This window comes from Papaver somniferum, chromosome 1, assembly GCF_003573695.1.
Source record: "Papaver somniferum cultivar HN1 chromosome 1, ASM357369v1, whole genome shotgun sequence".
In the NCBI taxonomy this organism is placed as follows: domain Eukaryota; kingdom Viridiplantae; phylum Streptophyta; class Magnoliopsida; order Ranunculales; family Papaveraceae; genus Papaver; species Papaver somniferum.
Window position 1 is genome coordinate 197,561,682 of NC_039358.1, and position 17,856 is coordinate 197,579,537.

The 17,856-nt window shown below is 36.3% G+C and overlaps 2 protein-coding genes and 1 pseudogene across 5 annotated transcripts; 1 reads left to right on the forward strand and 2 right to left on the reverse strand.

The window, feature by feature from the left end:
* Positions 1-590: 590 nt before the first annotated feature.
* Positions 591-2,304, reverse strand: LOC113357161 (annotated as a pseudogene).
* Positions 2,305-4,466: 2,162 nt separating this feature from the next.
* LOC113311382 (chaperone protein dnaJ 1, mitochondrial-like) lies at positions 4,467-11,159 on the forward strand. Of its 4 annotated transcripts, none has more exons than XM_026560224.1 (19): positions 4,467-4,809; positions 4,914-4,998; positions 5,338-5,430; positions 5,691-5,773; positions 5,881-5,964; positions 6,100-6,138; positions 6,307-6,441; positions 6,586-6,624; positions 6,715-6,802; positions 7,394-7,458; positions 7,653-7,715; positions 7,791-7,863; positions 8,089-8,180; positions 8,411-8,482; positions 8,730-8,786; positions 9,478-9,526; positions 9,621-9,693; positions 10,210-10,305; positions 10,747-11,159. In XM_026560224.1, the coding sequence occupies exons 1-19, from the start codon at positions 4,765-4,767 to the stop codon at positions 10,844-10,846; spliced, it is 1,431 nt and encodes a 476-aa protein (XP_026416009.1). In that variant the 5' UTR covers positions 4,467-4,764; the 3' UTR covers positions 10,847-11,159. The 4 variants fall into 4 exon arrangements, with proteins under 4 accessions (XP_026416009.1, XP_026416017.1, XP_026416013.1 ...); XM_026560232.1 differs by having other exon boundaries at positions 10,711-11,157; XM_026560228.1 differs by having other exon boundaries at positions 10,708-11,154.
* A 193-nt stretch (positions 11,160-11,352) lies between these two features.
* On the reverse strand, positions 11,353-13,636 carry LOC113311401 (purine permease 1-like). The gene is made up of 2 exons (XM_026560244.1): positions 12,702-13,636; positions 11,353-11,836 (listed from the first exon to the last, which is right to left on the reverse strand). The coding sequence occupies exons 1-2, from the start codon at positions 13,407-13,409 to the stop codon at positions 11,495-11,497; spliced, it is 1,050 nt and encodes a 349-aa protein (XP_026416029.1). The 5' UTR covers positions 13,410-13,636; the 3' UTR covers positions 11,353-11,494.
* Between the last annotated feature and the right edge of the window lie 4,220 nt (positions 13,637-17,856).

The window sequence follows — 17,856 nt, forward strand, 5'->3', positions numbered from 1 at the left end:
AACTTCCTATAGCAGAAAACTAAGAAATGTCTATAAGTGGATAAACAACTTACCAACATGGACAAGAATTGAAATATTTTCCTAATTTGAGTAACGAGTTCATAGGTAACTAAGGGCCTTCTTGATCTGCAGTCCCAAGAAAGTTATTATTAATGGATGTTTGCAAAGTCAAAAGTTCAAATCATTTCACGAGTCAACACATCGTAAGTTCTCTGGGGAACATTAAACATTTGTGACCAATAAAAGTTATTTACCTTGACTTGATTAGCATCAGACAAGGTCGAGCAAGTGCATCCCTATTCAGGAGCTGGGTAGCAAATTCTATGACAGGTAATGGCTCGACGAAATCCGTGGGAGACATATAAAACAGAAAAACACAATGAATTACTATGTCAAGTATTGGCTGGTGCATGCAGGACATATATAACTACGAAGTTGCTATAGAAATGACCAGATCATAGATTGGTAGAATAAATAGATTTAAGCAATCAACAACAACCAAAGCTATATAATGACCACATCATAGATTGGCAGAATAAATAGAATTTAGCAATAAACAACAATCAAAATTAGAATGCACCGATATCCAATTAAAGACCCGTTTGATTCGGGAAAATGCTCTTGTAAAAACCTCTCCAACTTTCCAAACCTTCACCAAGTGACTGTTTTCTCCCCAAGTTGGGGGAATAAAATGAACGACCAACGGGAGCATACCTATTATAACCAACAGAAATCGATGTAAATCTCATAACTATAACATACTAAACAGAAAGCCATAATGTTATAACAAGACATATATATTCCTAGAAGTTGGAGATCACGCAGAATAATGTCAAGAACCTGAAGATCTTCTTGAGGTGTGTCTTCCTGTTTTCCCTGCAAAAACATTCCCAAGTGGTTGGGATCCGCTCGAGCATCTTATTTGATAACAACTTTGAACACGCTCTCTCTCATGCATCACGAAACAAATAGAAACATAAGCTTAATACACATACATGCAAGTGAACATAAAGGAAATGAAAGGCATCAAAGCAATAACATAGCAGCTCCAGTGCCATTATCCTCATCAATCAAGGGTAATTGAGAAATCTTTGTTATAAAAAGGTAATAGTCCAGCGGTATTAAGACTTTTCTTTCCATCATAAGCAGGAAGGCGTCGTCCAAGATGAGACTTGTATAGTTTCACTAGCTGCTCCATAACAGCCGTGTTGACACCTCTTGATGTACCTTCAGGAGTGATGGAAACCTGGAAACACAAGTGGATGATTAATGAACCAATAAATTTTTAAGACATCAGTAAAACATAAATAGATTAAAAGAGACCCTTACATCATATTGGTGTAAATCCTTACCGGGTAACTCAGCAAAAAAATGGTTTGCTTTCAATACATATTTGATTCCAGTAGTTTCTGTGTTAGGTCGAAGAGGAAATCACATGGATTTGCTTGATGCAGGGGAAACATGTTGTATGGGTGCTAAAGATAATTCTTGAGCTTGTTGGGTTACTTCAGCCAAATTCTGGTCATCGTGCTGAGACAAAGATACAACATGAATTGTTGATTCAACACTTGTAGGTGATGTTCGAACTGGGACCTGGGTAGCTTGACCAGTTACATCGTCGAGCTGCAATAGTTATAGCTAACCCTTGGGATCATAAGATCAGTTACATCATCTAGATGCAATACACATACAAGTGGAGGTAAGAACCAATAAATGAAATGAAAGATAGACCTATAAAATAACTATCCACTTGTTCAATCTCATTATGCATATTAATCCATTATAAAAATACCGGGAACCCCAAGAGGAACCTAGTTGCAGCATGACAATGAGTTTGCAAGAATGGAACACTAATTAATAGATATACACACAAAATTTAAAGCATGGACAACACCATCACTACTGGTGCGAATGGTTTCCCATTAACACCATCACTAATGATTGTTCACCAACTGCTGGTGTGAATGGTTTCCCATTAACGCCATCACCACCAAATAAAATAAAATGTATCAGTAAATAAAACCTTAATAACGGAATCCCTTATATTTAAGTTTTTTTTGAACTTTCCACGAATATTAGTACAAGTAGTACAGAGATACTAAACAGGGTCTTAACTTTGGTGTGATTTATCATGCTTAATTGGTAAAAAACTAGGATGAGACAATCTAGTTCAGATTATCGATACTATCTATCCAAGTAGAAAAAATAATGAGCAGTTAGAGGTTGATTGAATTCGATATCAGTTATAAGGCAACAAATAGTTGAAGTAGACAATGACATGAAACTTACCTTCCAACTAGTCATGACAAGAGGGACACTTGTTATCCTTCATTGAAGTATTACCAAGAAAGGAAAAACAAACATGAACGGTCTCTTTAAATTATCCTTACCAACACTCACAATTTAGGTTGTGATCGGTTATACCATGCTTCCCAAAATAGGCTGTGACCGGTCACACCATGCTTCCCAAAGGTAGCTTGTGATTGGTTACACCTTACTTCCCAAGTAAGCTTATGATTGGATACACCTTGCTTCCAAAAGTAGCTTGGGACCAATTACAACTAACTTTCCAACGTAGCTTGTGACAGGTTACACCTTGCTTCACAAAATAGCTTCTGACCGATTCCAACATGCAACATATTATAGGATTTGACCTATTATACCTCAATTCTCAACATAAGTTAAGAAAGTTTTTACCTTGTCATCTTGAATTGGTCATCCAAAATATATTCAATAAAGAACCGGACCAATCATGATTTCCATTTCGATTATGAAATCGTAAATTCCGTACATCTACTTCTTTAAACTAATGTAATAATACATAGTTTTCTAGGATGAAATCATACCTATATCTTACAAATATTATGTTGATCTCGTATTTATGAAGTTCCAATATATAAGCATTTATACTTCATAATTCAATAAATTCCTAGATACTTTGATCATAATAAAATGACCAAGTCTAATAACTAAAGTATTATATATATACAGCTTCACATGTTATGTTTTTAGTATAACACGACTTGAAAGAAACGTTAGGAATGGAAATAAGTCAAGTCAGTTTTACTAACCTCAAGTGGAAGGACGATGTCTTCATTGCAGTCGTTACTTCTTCTCATTCTTCAGGTCTTCGGAGTAATACTTGTACGTCTAAACATTCCTATACTTTCTAGTCTAACCTAAACGAAGTTGACTATAGTATTTAATCAAGCGACTCTATATGAGTTTTGATACTAAAATATGACGACCAAACTTGACATACCAACGCTTGGTGGGTTCAACTGAGTTATTCTCTAACAGTACTTTCAAAGATAACACCCCATATTTGGAAGAAAATTTCTAGCAAAACAGTGCATAAAGGCCAAATTCCAAGATATGATGGTCCTTTTGAAGTGATGAAAAGAGTTGGTAAGGTGGCTTATAGAGTTGTTTTTCAGGAACGATTGAAAGTGGATCCCACTTTTCATGTTAACATTTTGAAAAAGTACCATCCTGATTTGCAGGACACTTCAAGACAACAAGCGAAGCGTGCACCACCAATAATCAGATCACAATTTTACAAGCAAGTAGAATGGATACTTGACGATTGAGTTAAGGGGAAAAGCAAGAATAAGTTCTGTGTGTATGTGGCATGCAGGAAGGAGAGCAAGACTTGCATTGGCACACTTGCAGGGGGAGTGACGCACAACGATGATGGTCGTACTTTGGATGGTAAAGGCTATCACGACGCGATAAAGCTTGCTAGATGACATGTGATAAGCACATTGCCTTGACGGTTACAAGTTGGTTACACGGAAATAATGGTTGCTTTATGCATTTCTAAGGATAAGAACTGCTTGTTTGGCTTTAAGAGAGGAGTTGGGAAAGTCTGCACGCGCGGTTGGCCAACTTCCTTGTGTAAAGTAAATCTGTAACTGCCAGACAGTTACTTGTATATAGCTTTTTGTAAGGCTATAAAAGCCTGATCTTGTGATGAGTTGGTTGTCCGGAACAAGAAGAGTTGTGTAACCCTAAGTGTGCATTAATAATAAGGCTTCAACGAAGATTTAAGTTAAGTTCCGTCGGTGCATTTGTCCCTTTGTCTGGCTTACTGTTTTATGCATTAAACAGAATGTATGTACTGCTTTGAAGGATTAAAAAGATTATGAGCAGAACCTCTGTTTAATATGCGGTGAATAAAACTTTTAGCCAACAAGTGAAGAAATTGGCGAAAGGTGAATTGGCTGAAATATGCTGTTGCATTTAGATAGAACCTGTGACACTAGCTGACACAAGAACCTAAGCGTATACGGGGAGGGGAGTCGGGCATTTCTTTGTTTCGGATGGTTTCAATGAGCCATTCGTTGCACATGGCCTAACGATCAAACATGTTGCCGTTTCTAGGGCCTCCTGGTCTAACCCCCGAAAGATAAACACATGTTCGTTATTTCGGCAAATAACGAGATATCGGGGGTATCCAAATACCAACATTGCACCCAGGCAGCTTTACCAGTAAGTAGGTCCAGCAGAGAGCCTGAAGACGATAACCCTAAACCTCGTCCTGACTCCACAGAGACAGAAAGAGTAAACAACTTCCTTCCTCTTCAAGAAAATTCATGATTAAAATTTTTCTCAATCAAAAGGAAATCCCTCAATCCCTAATTTTCTCATCTTCACTCTTTCTTTCTTCCCCCAATCCCTAATTTCATTTTCCTCGAATGATAGAGTTTCTAAAATCAATACAGATGAATCCCTGGTGGTAGCTGTTTAAATTAGGGTTTACAAATGAGAAGATTTCGTTTATTAGGGTCTATATCCAATATTAGAAAGGTGGTTTTCTTAATCTCTTTTCATTTACATCCAATTCTTCTTGTAGATTGTTATTCCTTTTTTTTTTATTCTCACGAATTGAGTTGGGGTTTTTAATTTTGCAGTTTCATCGGCATAAAACTGCATTTTCGTTGGTAAAAGATGAGTTTCTTCACCAGGAGGATGGTGGATTGAGGGGAAATTTTCAAAGTAAATCAAATTTCTTGATTATTTTATTTATTCACTCTTTATATTGATGTTGTATAGACTGGTGATGTGGTATCCCTGCCTAGAAAATGTTTGATGAAATGCCCGAGAAAAAAGTAAAGTTACTTGGTAGTGCATGTTATCTAGATGTAACTAACAGAAATTATCTGTTGTGTGCTCTGCAATGGAGTGTCACATTATGTCATATGGTATAATAGGTTATGGATTGAATAGACTTAAATTTGGGGATGTTAGTTCACCTTTAACTTCTATGCTTCTGCTTACAAAACCTATTTCTGAAATTGGTTTTCTTGTTTTATTTTTTTGTATGTTCCTCAACAGGTTTACATAGTTGGTGCCGTGGTGTTAATGGATTCGATGTTAGATTATTAAACACAGGAGGTTTCCTGAACAACCGGTATTTTCACGCAACAGGTATTAGTTTGTACATTTTGTTTTTTGCAAATTAATGGTCAAGTCCCGCCACTATCTTTATGGGCAGTTTTTATGCTGTGCGATTATGGATATGAACATGATATGGGTGACGCAGTTTGGTATTCGATGAAACATGCTTTTAATTTATTAGTTATTAGATCAACAATTTAACATTGGTTTGAAATTGACTTTGCTGTACAATAATGTTTCTATCTAAACATGGCTTGGATTCGACATACTAATGTTATTTGGTGTCCCAGGATTGCGTCAGCGAGATTTCTATGAAGTTCTTGGTGTCCCAAAGGATGCTAACCGAGATGATATCAAAAAGGCATTCCAGGCGGTAGGTACATTTCAGTGATATGTTGTCCACCTGAAATAGGTATTTTGTTACTTTGATTTTGTAGTTTCTGTTTTTCATATTGACTTGTTAAGGGTCTATAATTGCAGCTTGCCAAAAAATATCATCCAGATGCGAATACGAATAATCCTGCTGCAAAGAGGAAATTCCAAGAGATAAATGAAGCCTATGAGGTTAGTCACTTGGGGTTACTTTATTTTGATTTGCTATTAGTTCACTTCAGTGTTGTACGTTTTGGAAAAGCTTGTGACTGTTTTTGCTAGATTGATAATTTTGTGCCTTTCTTTGTTGACGAAGGTAAATTCCAGACTCTAAGAGATACTCAAAAGAGAGCTCAGTATGATATGGTAATGACTCAATTTTTCCTTCATGTTTGCAGCTCAGCTGATTTGGTTGTTTCCTTCGCTTTTTTTTTTCTCCAAATTATCCTCACCATGTCTTGATATTTCGTTCGTCAAAAACCGATGAATCTAAGATTTTCAGCTAATTTAGTGTTTTCCCGATGTCTGCTGTAGGAAAACACCAGCAGTGCTGGCCAAGGAAATTACTATGGTAGAAATCCACAGGGTTACTCTACTAGAACTGAGGGTGGTTTCAGTGGTTTTCATGAAGAGCATTTCTCTAATTCTTTCCGTAATATATTTTCCGAGGTTTCCTCTCATACTCCTTATCCTGATACTCTTTCAGTCCCGTTTCAGTTTCTTGTTTTATTTTATATATAATTTTATTTGTAGTCTTACTTTGCAATAATTTATTTATAATTTTTACTTACTTAGTGTTATATGCTTATTCAGATCTTTGAAGAAGTAGATGACTTTGCTCCAGAGATACAGGTTAAAAACAACCTTTTTGCTCTTGTTACATGTGATATCTCAAATGTTTGAAGGTTAATCTCTTGAAACCTGTTCCTTTGTCTTTTATAGGTGGAGCTGAACCTCTCCTTTGCTGAAGCTGCGCAAGGCTGTCAGAAGAAGCTGAACTTTAATGCTCGTGTTCCTTGCGGTTCTTGCAGTGAGTAAAATTTGATGTGATTTTGTGCTCTCCTAGTAATGTCATAGCACTAAATTTGTCATTGGTTTCTCTAATGATTATCCTGTATTTTGGAATCTATAGCATACATGGGAAAATTCTATCAATAGAAGTTGGGACTTATTCCTTTTGCGTAGTACATAACAAGCTAACAACGAATGGATGCCATAACACACCTATAAATCACCTGGTTCAATTTTAATTTGCAAATAAAAAAACCCTATGTGATTCGTACAAGAAAGGGCACGACCATCCCTAAAAAAATATGGAAAACTTAAACTATGATCTGAACTTTAAGTTTTCCATATCTTTTTGGGATGGTATATTCGAGTTGATATCATAGTTTAAGTTTTCCGTATATTTTCAGGGATGGTCGGGCACAGACCTCTCTTTAGTTTAAGAGATTAAACATCAGTACGTAGTCTGTTTGGTTTAGTTTTGGTGTCAAATCTTTTTGTCTTGATAAATAGGCCTCTAGGTTTCTGAATATTAACAGATTTTTTTTAGGTTGTTTAAGGTCGCACCTACGAGAAGACTGATGTTTTCCTCGTCTTGTGTATATTATTACTGCAGATGGACTTGGTCATCCAGCTTATGCAAAGATGAAAGTATGCCCAACTTGTGGAGGCATTGGAAGAGTAAGTGCTCAGATGCATAGTGGCAATGATTTGTGAAGCATTAACTTTAGATAAGCATTGGTATCATGGGGAGAAAATGTTTCTCTACTCTCATTACGGAGTCTGCATTTTAATGTATATCAAAATCATTATTGATTATCAAGAAAAATAAAGAGGGGTAAAAAAACATCAAATTTGTTGCATTTTTTACTCAGGTTACAATTCCTCCTTTCACATCAACATGCAGTGCTTGCAAAGGACAGGGCCGAGTTGTTAAGGTATGGAGAAATTACAAAAGGTTACTCTTGGCATTTCCTTTCTAAATATTTAAAGCTTTATCTGTGTGTCTGCAGGAAATTTGTGCTGCTTGTAGAGGAGGCGGTGTTGTTGAAGGTGTGAAGGAGGTCACTGTTATAATCCCGGCTGGTTAGTTCTGCATCCTTATCTTTAATATATAAGACCGTAGCTGTCAAAATCGAAAATGGCGGAGCCATTACTCCATTATTCATTAGTAGCCTACTGAAGATGAATCTTTATGCTTTAGTTCGGGAACTGATCTTGGTATTTATTTATGAGCTTAGAGAGGAGAAGTCATATATTTGCTCAATTTTTTAATGCAGTAAATTGTTTGTATTTTTTTTCATGGCTTAGGCGTCGAGTCTGGGGATACAATCAGTGTAAAAAATGCTGGTAATAGTGGAGGACGGGGAGTTCAACCTGGAAATTTATACATAAAATTAAATGTATGTTTTTCTTTTTGTTCCAATCTTGTATGTTTAGTTTCTTTTTGCCTTTGTCAGATAAGGTAGTTATCATTTCATTTATTTTATAGGCCTTTTATATCAAGAAAATGAGAAGTCATTTGAAATTTCCAATGGAAATATATTCCCGATGCAATGGTTGAAAACTAGGAATTGCTAGAAGCTTTAAAAAATGTCTACTGTTTTCTTGACCATACTTTGTTTTTCTTCAGGTTGCGAAAGATTCTATTTTCCGGAGAGATGGTGCAGACATACATGTTGATGCTAATATTAGCTTTACACAAGTGAGAACAGATGTCTTATGCTAATATCTTCAGTTTTCCATTTTGTTAGTTTGAGAAACTCAATAATCTTGTTTCGGTTCGTTTATCTGATAGTTTTTGCTTCTCATAAAAGTGAACAGGCTTTGTTATTGTACTTCTGTATTGTATTTGTTTTTTTTTTTTTGTTTTTTTGGCAAGTTAATGAAATCAGCACCTTCTTTTTTTTGGCTTTGTTTCTCACACATTCTTTCGTGTTTTAATCTTACAGGCCATTATTGGTGGTAAAGTTCATGTTCCAACATTGTCCGGCAAGGTGCAAATAAAAGTATGTCTCTTTACTCTGTACATTTCTACTAACATACTCATGGTGTTCTTTCTTGCACGCGTCACAACCACTTGGCTGAATGAAACAAAGGATTCCGGCGTTTAATCCCCTCACAACATTTTGAAACACCTTTTTAGTCTGAAACAACATCATTAAAATAATATAATGTCATAAAATCGTGGGGATCTTCTCCAGAAAATGGTAATACACCCTAAAAAACGTTCGAGCTTAAAGTTTGCAGAGTAATCGAGTCTGCTTGCTAGTTCCTTTTGTTTTATCTTGATGGACTTGCCTCGTTCAAGCAAGAACCCGAGGTATTATACGGTTGCAGAACTGAGTATGCAGTAAGATTCGTGCGAAGATTTTTACACAATTCAATGCAGAGATGGATTAATTTGCACCAGATTTCAGAGTAATTGCATAATAGAAAAGGTGTCACATATCATTTCTCTTCCATCTTCATATGATAAGACTATAAGAATTGGCCATCTCACCAAGAGTAGCTTACATAGTTCTCCACATTTTGAAGTCAATGAACCTATACTGACTGACGTATAACATTGAAATACACCTTCAGCTCTTGTATGTGGCTCGGGGAACTTGAGTTTGATCTCAAATTTTCTTTGTTCAGTTTTTTTTTTTGTTGTGTAGCGTCTTTCTTACACATGCTTTCATTTTATGCTCCTCTCAGATACCAAAGGGAGTTCAGCCAGGACATACTGTAGTACTGAGAAGCAAAGGTACAGCAACATAGTTTAATCTTATCCTCCTTCTGAGCTCATACTATACTGATAGTATTGACCCTTTTATATTTCTTCTTGTTAACTGCATTAGGTTTGCCAACGCATGGTGGTTATATACAAGATTTTGGTGATCAGTATGTGCATTTCTGCGTCAAATTCCCAACGTAAGATGATCAATTTACTTCACACAAATCCTCTTTCTATACATTGGTGTATTAGATGTCTTTTGCATCTTTCTTTGTCTAGTCTTTGTCTTGATTTATGTTTTGTCGACTGCATCTATCTGAAAATCGCTTTGATGCTGTGCGTTTTTGTCGAGATTTATAGGAAATTTTTCTAATTTAAAAGAGAGAACCACTAATTTGATGAATATATAGAATGGTATTGCTTTCTATATGTTATTACGCGTGTGCAGTTTAAGACTTATTATGTCGAATAAGTTCTCACTTGTCATCTATTTTTTGTTGCAAACTGAGTTTTCTTGACAGGCCAGTAAATTCGATTGTGTTCTTTTAAAGCTAGGTATAATACAAGGAGTTACCTTTCTTCTAATAGGTCTGCAGAATGAACACCAATCTGCCGTTTATAGAATCACATATCTGAAGTAGTCACCATGTTTAGTAGTCCTATAACGAAATCTGAAAATATTTTTTTTCCCCACTCGGTTTTATTTGGTACAGTTCGTTAAATGAACGCCAGCGTGCACTAATGGAAGAATTTGCTAAGGAGGAGTGTATGCGTGGAAATAGTGCTCCTGAACCTGAAGGGGAAAACTGGTGAGTTGTACACAGATTATTTTTATGATTGTACTTTTCTGTGCATGCCAGTAAATTCGAAGTAGTTTGGAGCCATATTTGGTGTCTCTTTTGCTACTTTGTTTTCTATCTACTAGTTTGTAAGATTGCTATTTTCTGTACCAAGAGGCAGATTATGTGTCCAAGACATTCTTCGTAGCTTAGGTTGTCTTTAGTCCAGGCTCCAGCCCAAATTTACTAAATGTACCACAGACAACCATTAGCCTCCCTAGGGACATAGAGACTATATTGTGTTTGATACCATTTATATCCAAGATTCTATTTGAATTAGAAGGCCTTCCGTTGCTAAATACCTTAACTGGATTGTAGATAGTTGATTTTGGTAGTTTGATGATTGTAATGGAGTTTTTCCAAATTGGATAGCAGGCTTTATCAGACGCTCTCTACTGGTTGAACTTACAGGTTAAAGCCAGTTGTTGACATTGTGACAGGTCCGAACTTCGTGCGTAATTTCAGTATCTTTTTACTCTTCCTGCTTTTGCTGAGCAAAGCCACAAGCTGAAGTCTGACAGGTGCTCGGCCATCTGATGTATGAGGCTAAACGAGTCATCCATACTTCTCCCACCATGGTCCATGGGGTATTTCTTGAAATTCGTTATTTTTGTCCCGATAATTGGAGATACATAGAAATGTAGTTTCTTACGCAATGCCTAGAGAAAAATTCAATTGTTTGTTCATAATTGCCTCTGTGAATTCTTTACAGAAAGAATTGTTTTTGCTAGTGGTTATGTCAAGTATTACCAATTTGAACGATGTACAGAAAAAGTGGTTCACCCCAATTACATCAATAAATTTGCACTTTCTCACTTAGCAAATTTTGTTTCTCTTATTTTCTGCCTGTAAACCATAGATATTGAAATGGATGTTCTCATATTTTTTTCTTCATAAAATAATCAAGCCCGAACAAACCATCCTATCAATTGTTTTTTCTCATAAAATAGTCGAGCCCGAACCAACCATCCTATATTGGTCACAGGGTTGTCGTTTCCGGTTGAAACTTAAAAGCCATTGACAATCAAATCAGAAAAACCATCATGCTTTTTGAGAAAATTACAAGATAAAAAATCAAGTACTGTAACAGAAAAGAAAGAAGACAGCACTGTAACTAACGGCACATATCTGGGAAGATAGTTCATATGTGCATGTTCGTTTAAGGAGAGCTGGATGAGTCTTGCTCTAATTCTGATTTCTGCTTCTTGGCTTTCTTGCTTGCTTTGAGCTCACCCCAAAAGTAAGAGATGAAACCCCAGAGCGAGAGGAATAAAGCAATACCCTTTTCAGCTTGGAAACTCTCATGGTAAAACACGACAGATAGGATCTCTGTAAGGGGCAGCACAACAACTGCAATAACACCTGCAAGCAAAGATGTAGAACAGAAGATAACTCCTACTGTTCCCACGAAGTACATCTGCCAAGTGATGGCGCCCGCCACAAGCACAATGTAATAATTGATCTCCCCGAGCCCGTACTCTCTTGCTTCTCTCGGAATCACCTAGCAAGTTACAAATTCAAAAGAAGAATCAAAATCCAAAATCAGATTCTCAGGTCAAAATCAACACACTCATGCATGGATTGTGCCATCCTAGTAAGCATACCCTACAAGCTTCCAATGAAGTATGTTTCCATGCATTCATTGTGAAAGCTTCGTAGTGGATGTCTAAATCAACTCAACTTACAAAAAGAAAAGGGCACTACTGATTAAAATAGGCAAAAGTTGGAGCACTTGAGAATCTAATACGTATCTTTCTAAACGGATTGTTTATGGAAATCATATTCCGAATCGGACAGAACAAAACTCACTATGTTCATTTAGATGGCAATGAGAATATACCCCAACATATATCATGGTTTCTCACAGTTCTGTATTATGTGCCTTTCCGTTTATGGATGGTTAGGCAGACCTCACATGGTCTGTCAAATGCCACAGACCCTAACTACAACCGGCTCATGAGGCGACCCCGTGTAGTTGGTGAACTCTCTATTTTCGGGCAAGGAGGCATGTGACATAGTAGGTCACTGGTGACTTGCATCATGTTTTTTTTTATTTTGGATGTAACTCATGTAGATCTGACTGAAATCACCTGACTCATTTGGATCTGACTCAACGTGTTTGTTTTTCTAGTCAGACCGACTCATTTGACTCAAAATTTAAAAACAAATTGTCTGAAATCTGACTCGAGAGTCGGATGCAAACAGAAATGCTGTTAGTACGAGAGGCTAGAATTCACCTCTTAAATCAAAGTGAAAACCAAGAGCCATTAGACCCAATAACAAATTCACAGTGATATAGTAGTCATGATTAAGAACTGAAATGTAAAGCGAACGGTACATATTGATGGATAAAGAAGAATTGATACCTTGAAGTCATTGTTGGCAATCATTCCAATAGTGCAGAAAAGGGTCGCAAAACCAGATATCACCATCTGCAATTCTATTACCAAACTGTAAGTTATGGTTTGTTTTGATTTCATGTACATTAACTCCACCATGGGTAACATTAAACCGTTGAATACAGAGGCTGCAATCGTGATCAAGAAACCCAAGTAATAATCTTTCTTGGACTCGTTTACGGGTTTATCACCATTACCGTGAAGACCAAGAAGTATAGCTCCAATAGTTAACAACACAACTGCATTCACCGAAAATGAAGTGAACTTCTGCTTAACCATAACAAGAGCAAACCCAGCCGTGAAAGCCAAATGAGTAGACATTATTATCGTAGCTGTAGATATAGGTAATAACGAAACTCCGTAAGTGTACAAGTAATCATCTAACCCAGTGACGAGACCAATAACAGCACTGGCTATGAAGAGAGGTTTTGTGATTGTAAAGAGCTTTTTCGGTTTCTCATCTTCATCCCCTTTTATGAAACCACGGCGTCTGAGGAAATATGAAAGCCATAGAGGGAAAATTAAAACTGGAAAGCCTGCAGTCTCGAGACAACTCGAAAGCCATATTCGCTTACCACCATGAATGAAGTAGAGACGGAGCAGAAGTGGACCAGCAATGCTGCTCACTGCTAACAGGATGCCATTGAACAACAGTAGATATGTATTCATGTTCATCTTGTTGTGTTCAAGAAATGACAACACTCACCAAAGCAGTAAGATTATTTCTTGTTTTTATCGGATTTGTAGTCACCAAGAAAACCACCTAAGTTTGCATTAAATAGATGTTAGGTTTGCAGACCACTTCGGGAAGATGTAATATTGAAAATGATTCTGCTGTCTCATCTACTAATAGCAACGCCAAATGGTGTCTTAACAGATGCTGCATTCAAGGCATTCTCTTTTTGTCTACCCACCAAGAATACCATTATATGAACACAAACAAAAACCCTTAAAGTAAAGAGGATAAAAAGAGATTAGTAGGAAAACCATATCATTTCTTATACGCAACAACAGTGTAACCCAATAATTCTTAGCATAATTTATTAGCTTTAACCGTACTAATCCAATGTGCATTAGAGAACCCACTAACATATACTATCCCTACAAAAATGTTCCTACACCCCACTAGCCTAATCGGCTATCTCTGATACGAGAATCGATCCCACTAGCATACTGCAGGTTTAACCTAGTGACCTCAAATCAAATATGAGAGAGTCTACTAGCGTTTACTCGAGATTTAAATTATTGACCACAAAAGCCAGTTCTTTGGCCACTTCATATGTATGTTGTTGTCCCAATATTGGAAGAAACAAAAACTTGTTTTGGTGCACGAATCATGTTAACTAAGTCGAAACAAGCGAGAAAACAACAAGACTGCAATGAAATTCAGTACATGGAACATAGTCAGATGCGAGCAACTAGTCTAATTGGGAATAACCTCAAACAAGTTCTTTTCCTTCTAAAAAACGTGCAAAGAAATACAAACAAACGGTTCTTTTTCTTCTAGAAAACGTATAAAGATAGAACAGAACAAGAACGGAAACGTCATAATAGCAAGGGAACATTCGTATGTGAAGGTTTATGGGGTTGGTTTTGCATTGATTCTGGAGGGATAAAATCAGATAAAATTTGGTTCTTTCATCAACAAATCTTTTGGAAACTATCAGAAAGTTGTCCAGAGATAGGAGCATATGAATTTGTTTGCAACCCAATATGAAACTACTTTTAATAGTATATAAAGCTAGCAGGCAACTAGCTTTGTTCCTTTTTCTAAGTTGTGTGCATTGTCATGTCCACATCCATTAAGTATGAATGATCACACGTCTACGATGTTTTTTTTGTTACACTTTCTGTTTGTATACCTATGAAAGTGATCTCATAGATGGTTGATAATTTTTAACATCAGATACTTCGAAAATGATACATTAGACTATATATGCACTATTAATCATTTATACCACCAAGCATTAGGTGGTAGGGCCTGTCAATGTCATCATATTCAAAGTTAGGGGAGAGCTTTGATATGGGTGTCAATTTGACGTTTGTACGTAAAATTATGTGGAAGAGTGAGATTAATAGCTTGAATGGCAACCAGAAGTTGCAAGCAAAAATAAAATGCTTCATAGGAAGTGTGTTTTTTTACTTCTAAATTCATTTCGAAAAATTTGTTCCCAATTTAAAGCTTCCAAAATTTGTTCCCAACTAAATTTGTGCACTATGGTAGGCTTTTCTTATAAGTACTCCATGAAATCGTTATGAATTCAAGCATTAAATACGCACATAAAAGTAGATTTTGTAACACATAAATCTCGGTTCTACAATATCTACAGGAATTGATTGCCACACTTACAAAAACAAGTTATGAAAAAAAATATATCAACTAAGGAATTCGAGTTCTACATTATCTAGTATCATCACCTAATGAACTCATCACTGTGGTACAGTAACAACGGCGAGAACCCATGATTAGAACTTAATTAACTAAGGAAGTGAAAAATAATGCATTGTGTCACCTTTATTTTGTTTTCAACTAATACTGCTAAATAGGTGACAGTGACATATTTTTGTTAAGAATTATAAAAACACATACCTCTAGCAAAGTTCATACATACTCCCAACAAAAATATTAACCGTAAGATAAAAGAGAAGATGATAATTGAAAAGAATCGGGACAGCACCTTCCTTTCAATCCCATCGTATCAGGGACGGACCTATGAGAAGGCTAACCGGGGCTTTTGCTCCGGTCACCCTCCCGGTCCATAAGCCAAATTTTTCCATTTTAGCCAAATTTTTGGTTAATCATGTGTATTAGTTCGGGTCTAAAATGAAAAATCCGTCATCCTGGATCCGTTCCTGCATCATATATGCTTACTAATGTTTATAAAGCTAAATCAATTTCCTCCCCCATCTCATGATTCTCATCCCATTTGACGATAAATTTCACCATCTCATTAACTATTTATGAAAGCAAAACCAAGACAATTCCATCCACTCAAACACCCTAATTAGATGAAAAAAGATATACATATATATATAGAATCATATGTGTTTGATTAGTCTTGCACATTCTTTTCTTATTGTGCTCAGCATTAATTTTTGCTCATATTCATACACATGCATCAAATATGATGAAGCTGAACACTCCCTCGTGGTTCAATATATAGTCCCACACCGGGAGGAACAAAATCCTGTTAAAGCTTAAAAAGTGCCAGCGGGTCAGAACTATCCGGACATCAGGACGAAGTGAGCGGGTTCTTCTTGGACCCAGGAAAGTCCCCGGGCCCTAGACCGTAGAGATACGGGCTCGGAAACGAGTAAGCTACGCGCAACGAGGTCCGCTTGCTTTCGGGCAAAAGGCTGAGACACGTGTGGAGCCTGGATCTCTTGCCGTCGCAACCTTGGCCGATTTAACACAGTTATTCACTTGGTCCAGCTGGACTAACTGAACGGGGATTACGATTCTGATGTCCACCCTTTTTGATTTTTTTTTTTACTGAATGGATTCTAATCATTCTATAGATTGAAAGCACAAATTTTCTTCAAAACGGTAGACAACTACATATAAATCAACTTTGGTTATTGGTAGAGACAAGAGAAGAAACAGAAAACTATCGCAAATTCCAACTTAGAAGTTGTACTCATCAAATTTCAAGCACAATAGCAAACTCCAAATTCTTACGGTGCTTGGTAGAAAACGGATCTTCCTAGTACCTTCAAAGAGTATTTTTAGTTCAGCTTCATCATAATTCGGAACCTCCTGTAAATCAACCTTGCTTTTGCATTCCTCCATTGATTTAAATACTTGTACCTTAGCTAGGGGAGGCACATTGGTGCAAAATGCATATGTTACGTTAATTTTTTCCACAGGATCTGCTTCTGTATAACACATCACTGAATGATTGGTTAACAACAATAAGATAAGAGGAATAAATTTCAATACAAATTCCATCAGCTCCTGCATGCTTTTTTCTCTTTTCTTCTTCCTTGAGCACTCAAACATATAGAGAAAATCTGTAGATGTACCAGCTATTTATATGTATCTTTAAGCGTGAGAACTTGTTTCGTATGATCTAACTGTTGGAGTCTTGCAACAATAGAAGAAACGTCAGATGTATCAAATAATAAATATAAAGAACCGTATCAAACAACTCTACCACGAACAAATTGATGAGGGCAGAATCACAGGTTCAACAAGTTGTCCTTAACACATTAGTTCGCGGGTATACTCTAAAGTAATGTTAAACCCCAACGTGCGAAGATGTGTCCAGGATAAGACTGCCCGATATAACTTGTATTAGCACAATACAAGTTACCCACTCTTAAACTCAGCAATGGGATGGAAGTAAAACGCCGCACGAAAATAAAAGCAAGAAGATGAAGAAAAGAAGACCTAGAGATGGTCGCTGCTTGTGTGTTTGAAAAAAGATTTTCGAGTTGTATTTATAGGAAAATTAACTTGCAAATCAAGTTAGGTTTAGGTTTTTTCTTATAAATCGAGTTTTGTTTCTTGTAAAACAATTAAACACAAAAAAAGAATTTTTCCATAAATAAAACTCTTAAATAAATTATTTATCAAGTTAACAAACTTGCAAAAAATAATTTCAAGTAGACACGGACTTGGTGCTTGATACACGCGCATGGGCATGGGCGAAAAAACGAGTTTTGTTTCTTGTAAAACAATTAAACACAAAAAAGAATTTTTCCATAAATAAAACTCTTAAATAAATTATTTATCAAGTTAAAAAACTTGGAAAAAATAATTTCAAGTAGACACGGACTTGGTGCTTGGTACACGTGCATGGGCATGGGCGAAAAAACGAGTTTTGTTTCTTGTAAAACAATTAAACACAAAAAAGAATTTTTCCATAAATAAAACTCTTAAATAAATTATTTATCAAGTTAATAAACTTGGAAAAAATAATTTCAAGTAGAAACGGACTTGGTGCTTGGTACACGCGCATGGGCATGGGCGAAAAAACGAGTTTTGTTTCTTGTAAAACAATTAAACACAAAAAAAAGAATTTTTCCATAAATAAAACTCTTAAATAAATTATTTATCAAGTTAAAAAACTTGGAAAAAATAATTTCAAGTAGACACGGACTTTGTGCTTGGTACACGCGC

Bases quoted from the DNA above. Each gene is read 5' to 3' on its own strand.
- LOC113311382 (XM_026560224.1), top strand. From the start codon at position 4,765: ATGAGAAGATTTCGTTTATTAGGGTCTATATCCAATATTAGAAAG. The intron at 8,181-8,410 runs GTATGTTTTTCT...GTTTTTCTTCAG, and splicing joins ATTTATACATAAAATTAAAT to GTTGCGAAAGATTCTATTTT. The intron at 8,787-9,477 runs GTATGTCTCTTT...TGCTCCTCTCAG, and splicing joins CCGGCAAGGTGCAAATAAAA to ATACCAAAGGGAGTTCAGCC.
- LOC113311401 (XM_026560244.1), bottom strand. From the start codon at position 13,409: ATGAACATGAATACATATCTACTGTTGTTCAATGGCATCCTGTTAGCA. The intron at 11,837-12,701 runs GTATCAATTCTT...GTAACTTGCTAG, and splicing joins TTGCCAACAATGACTTCAAG to GTGATTCCGAGAGAAGCAAG.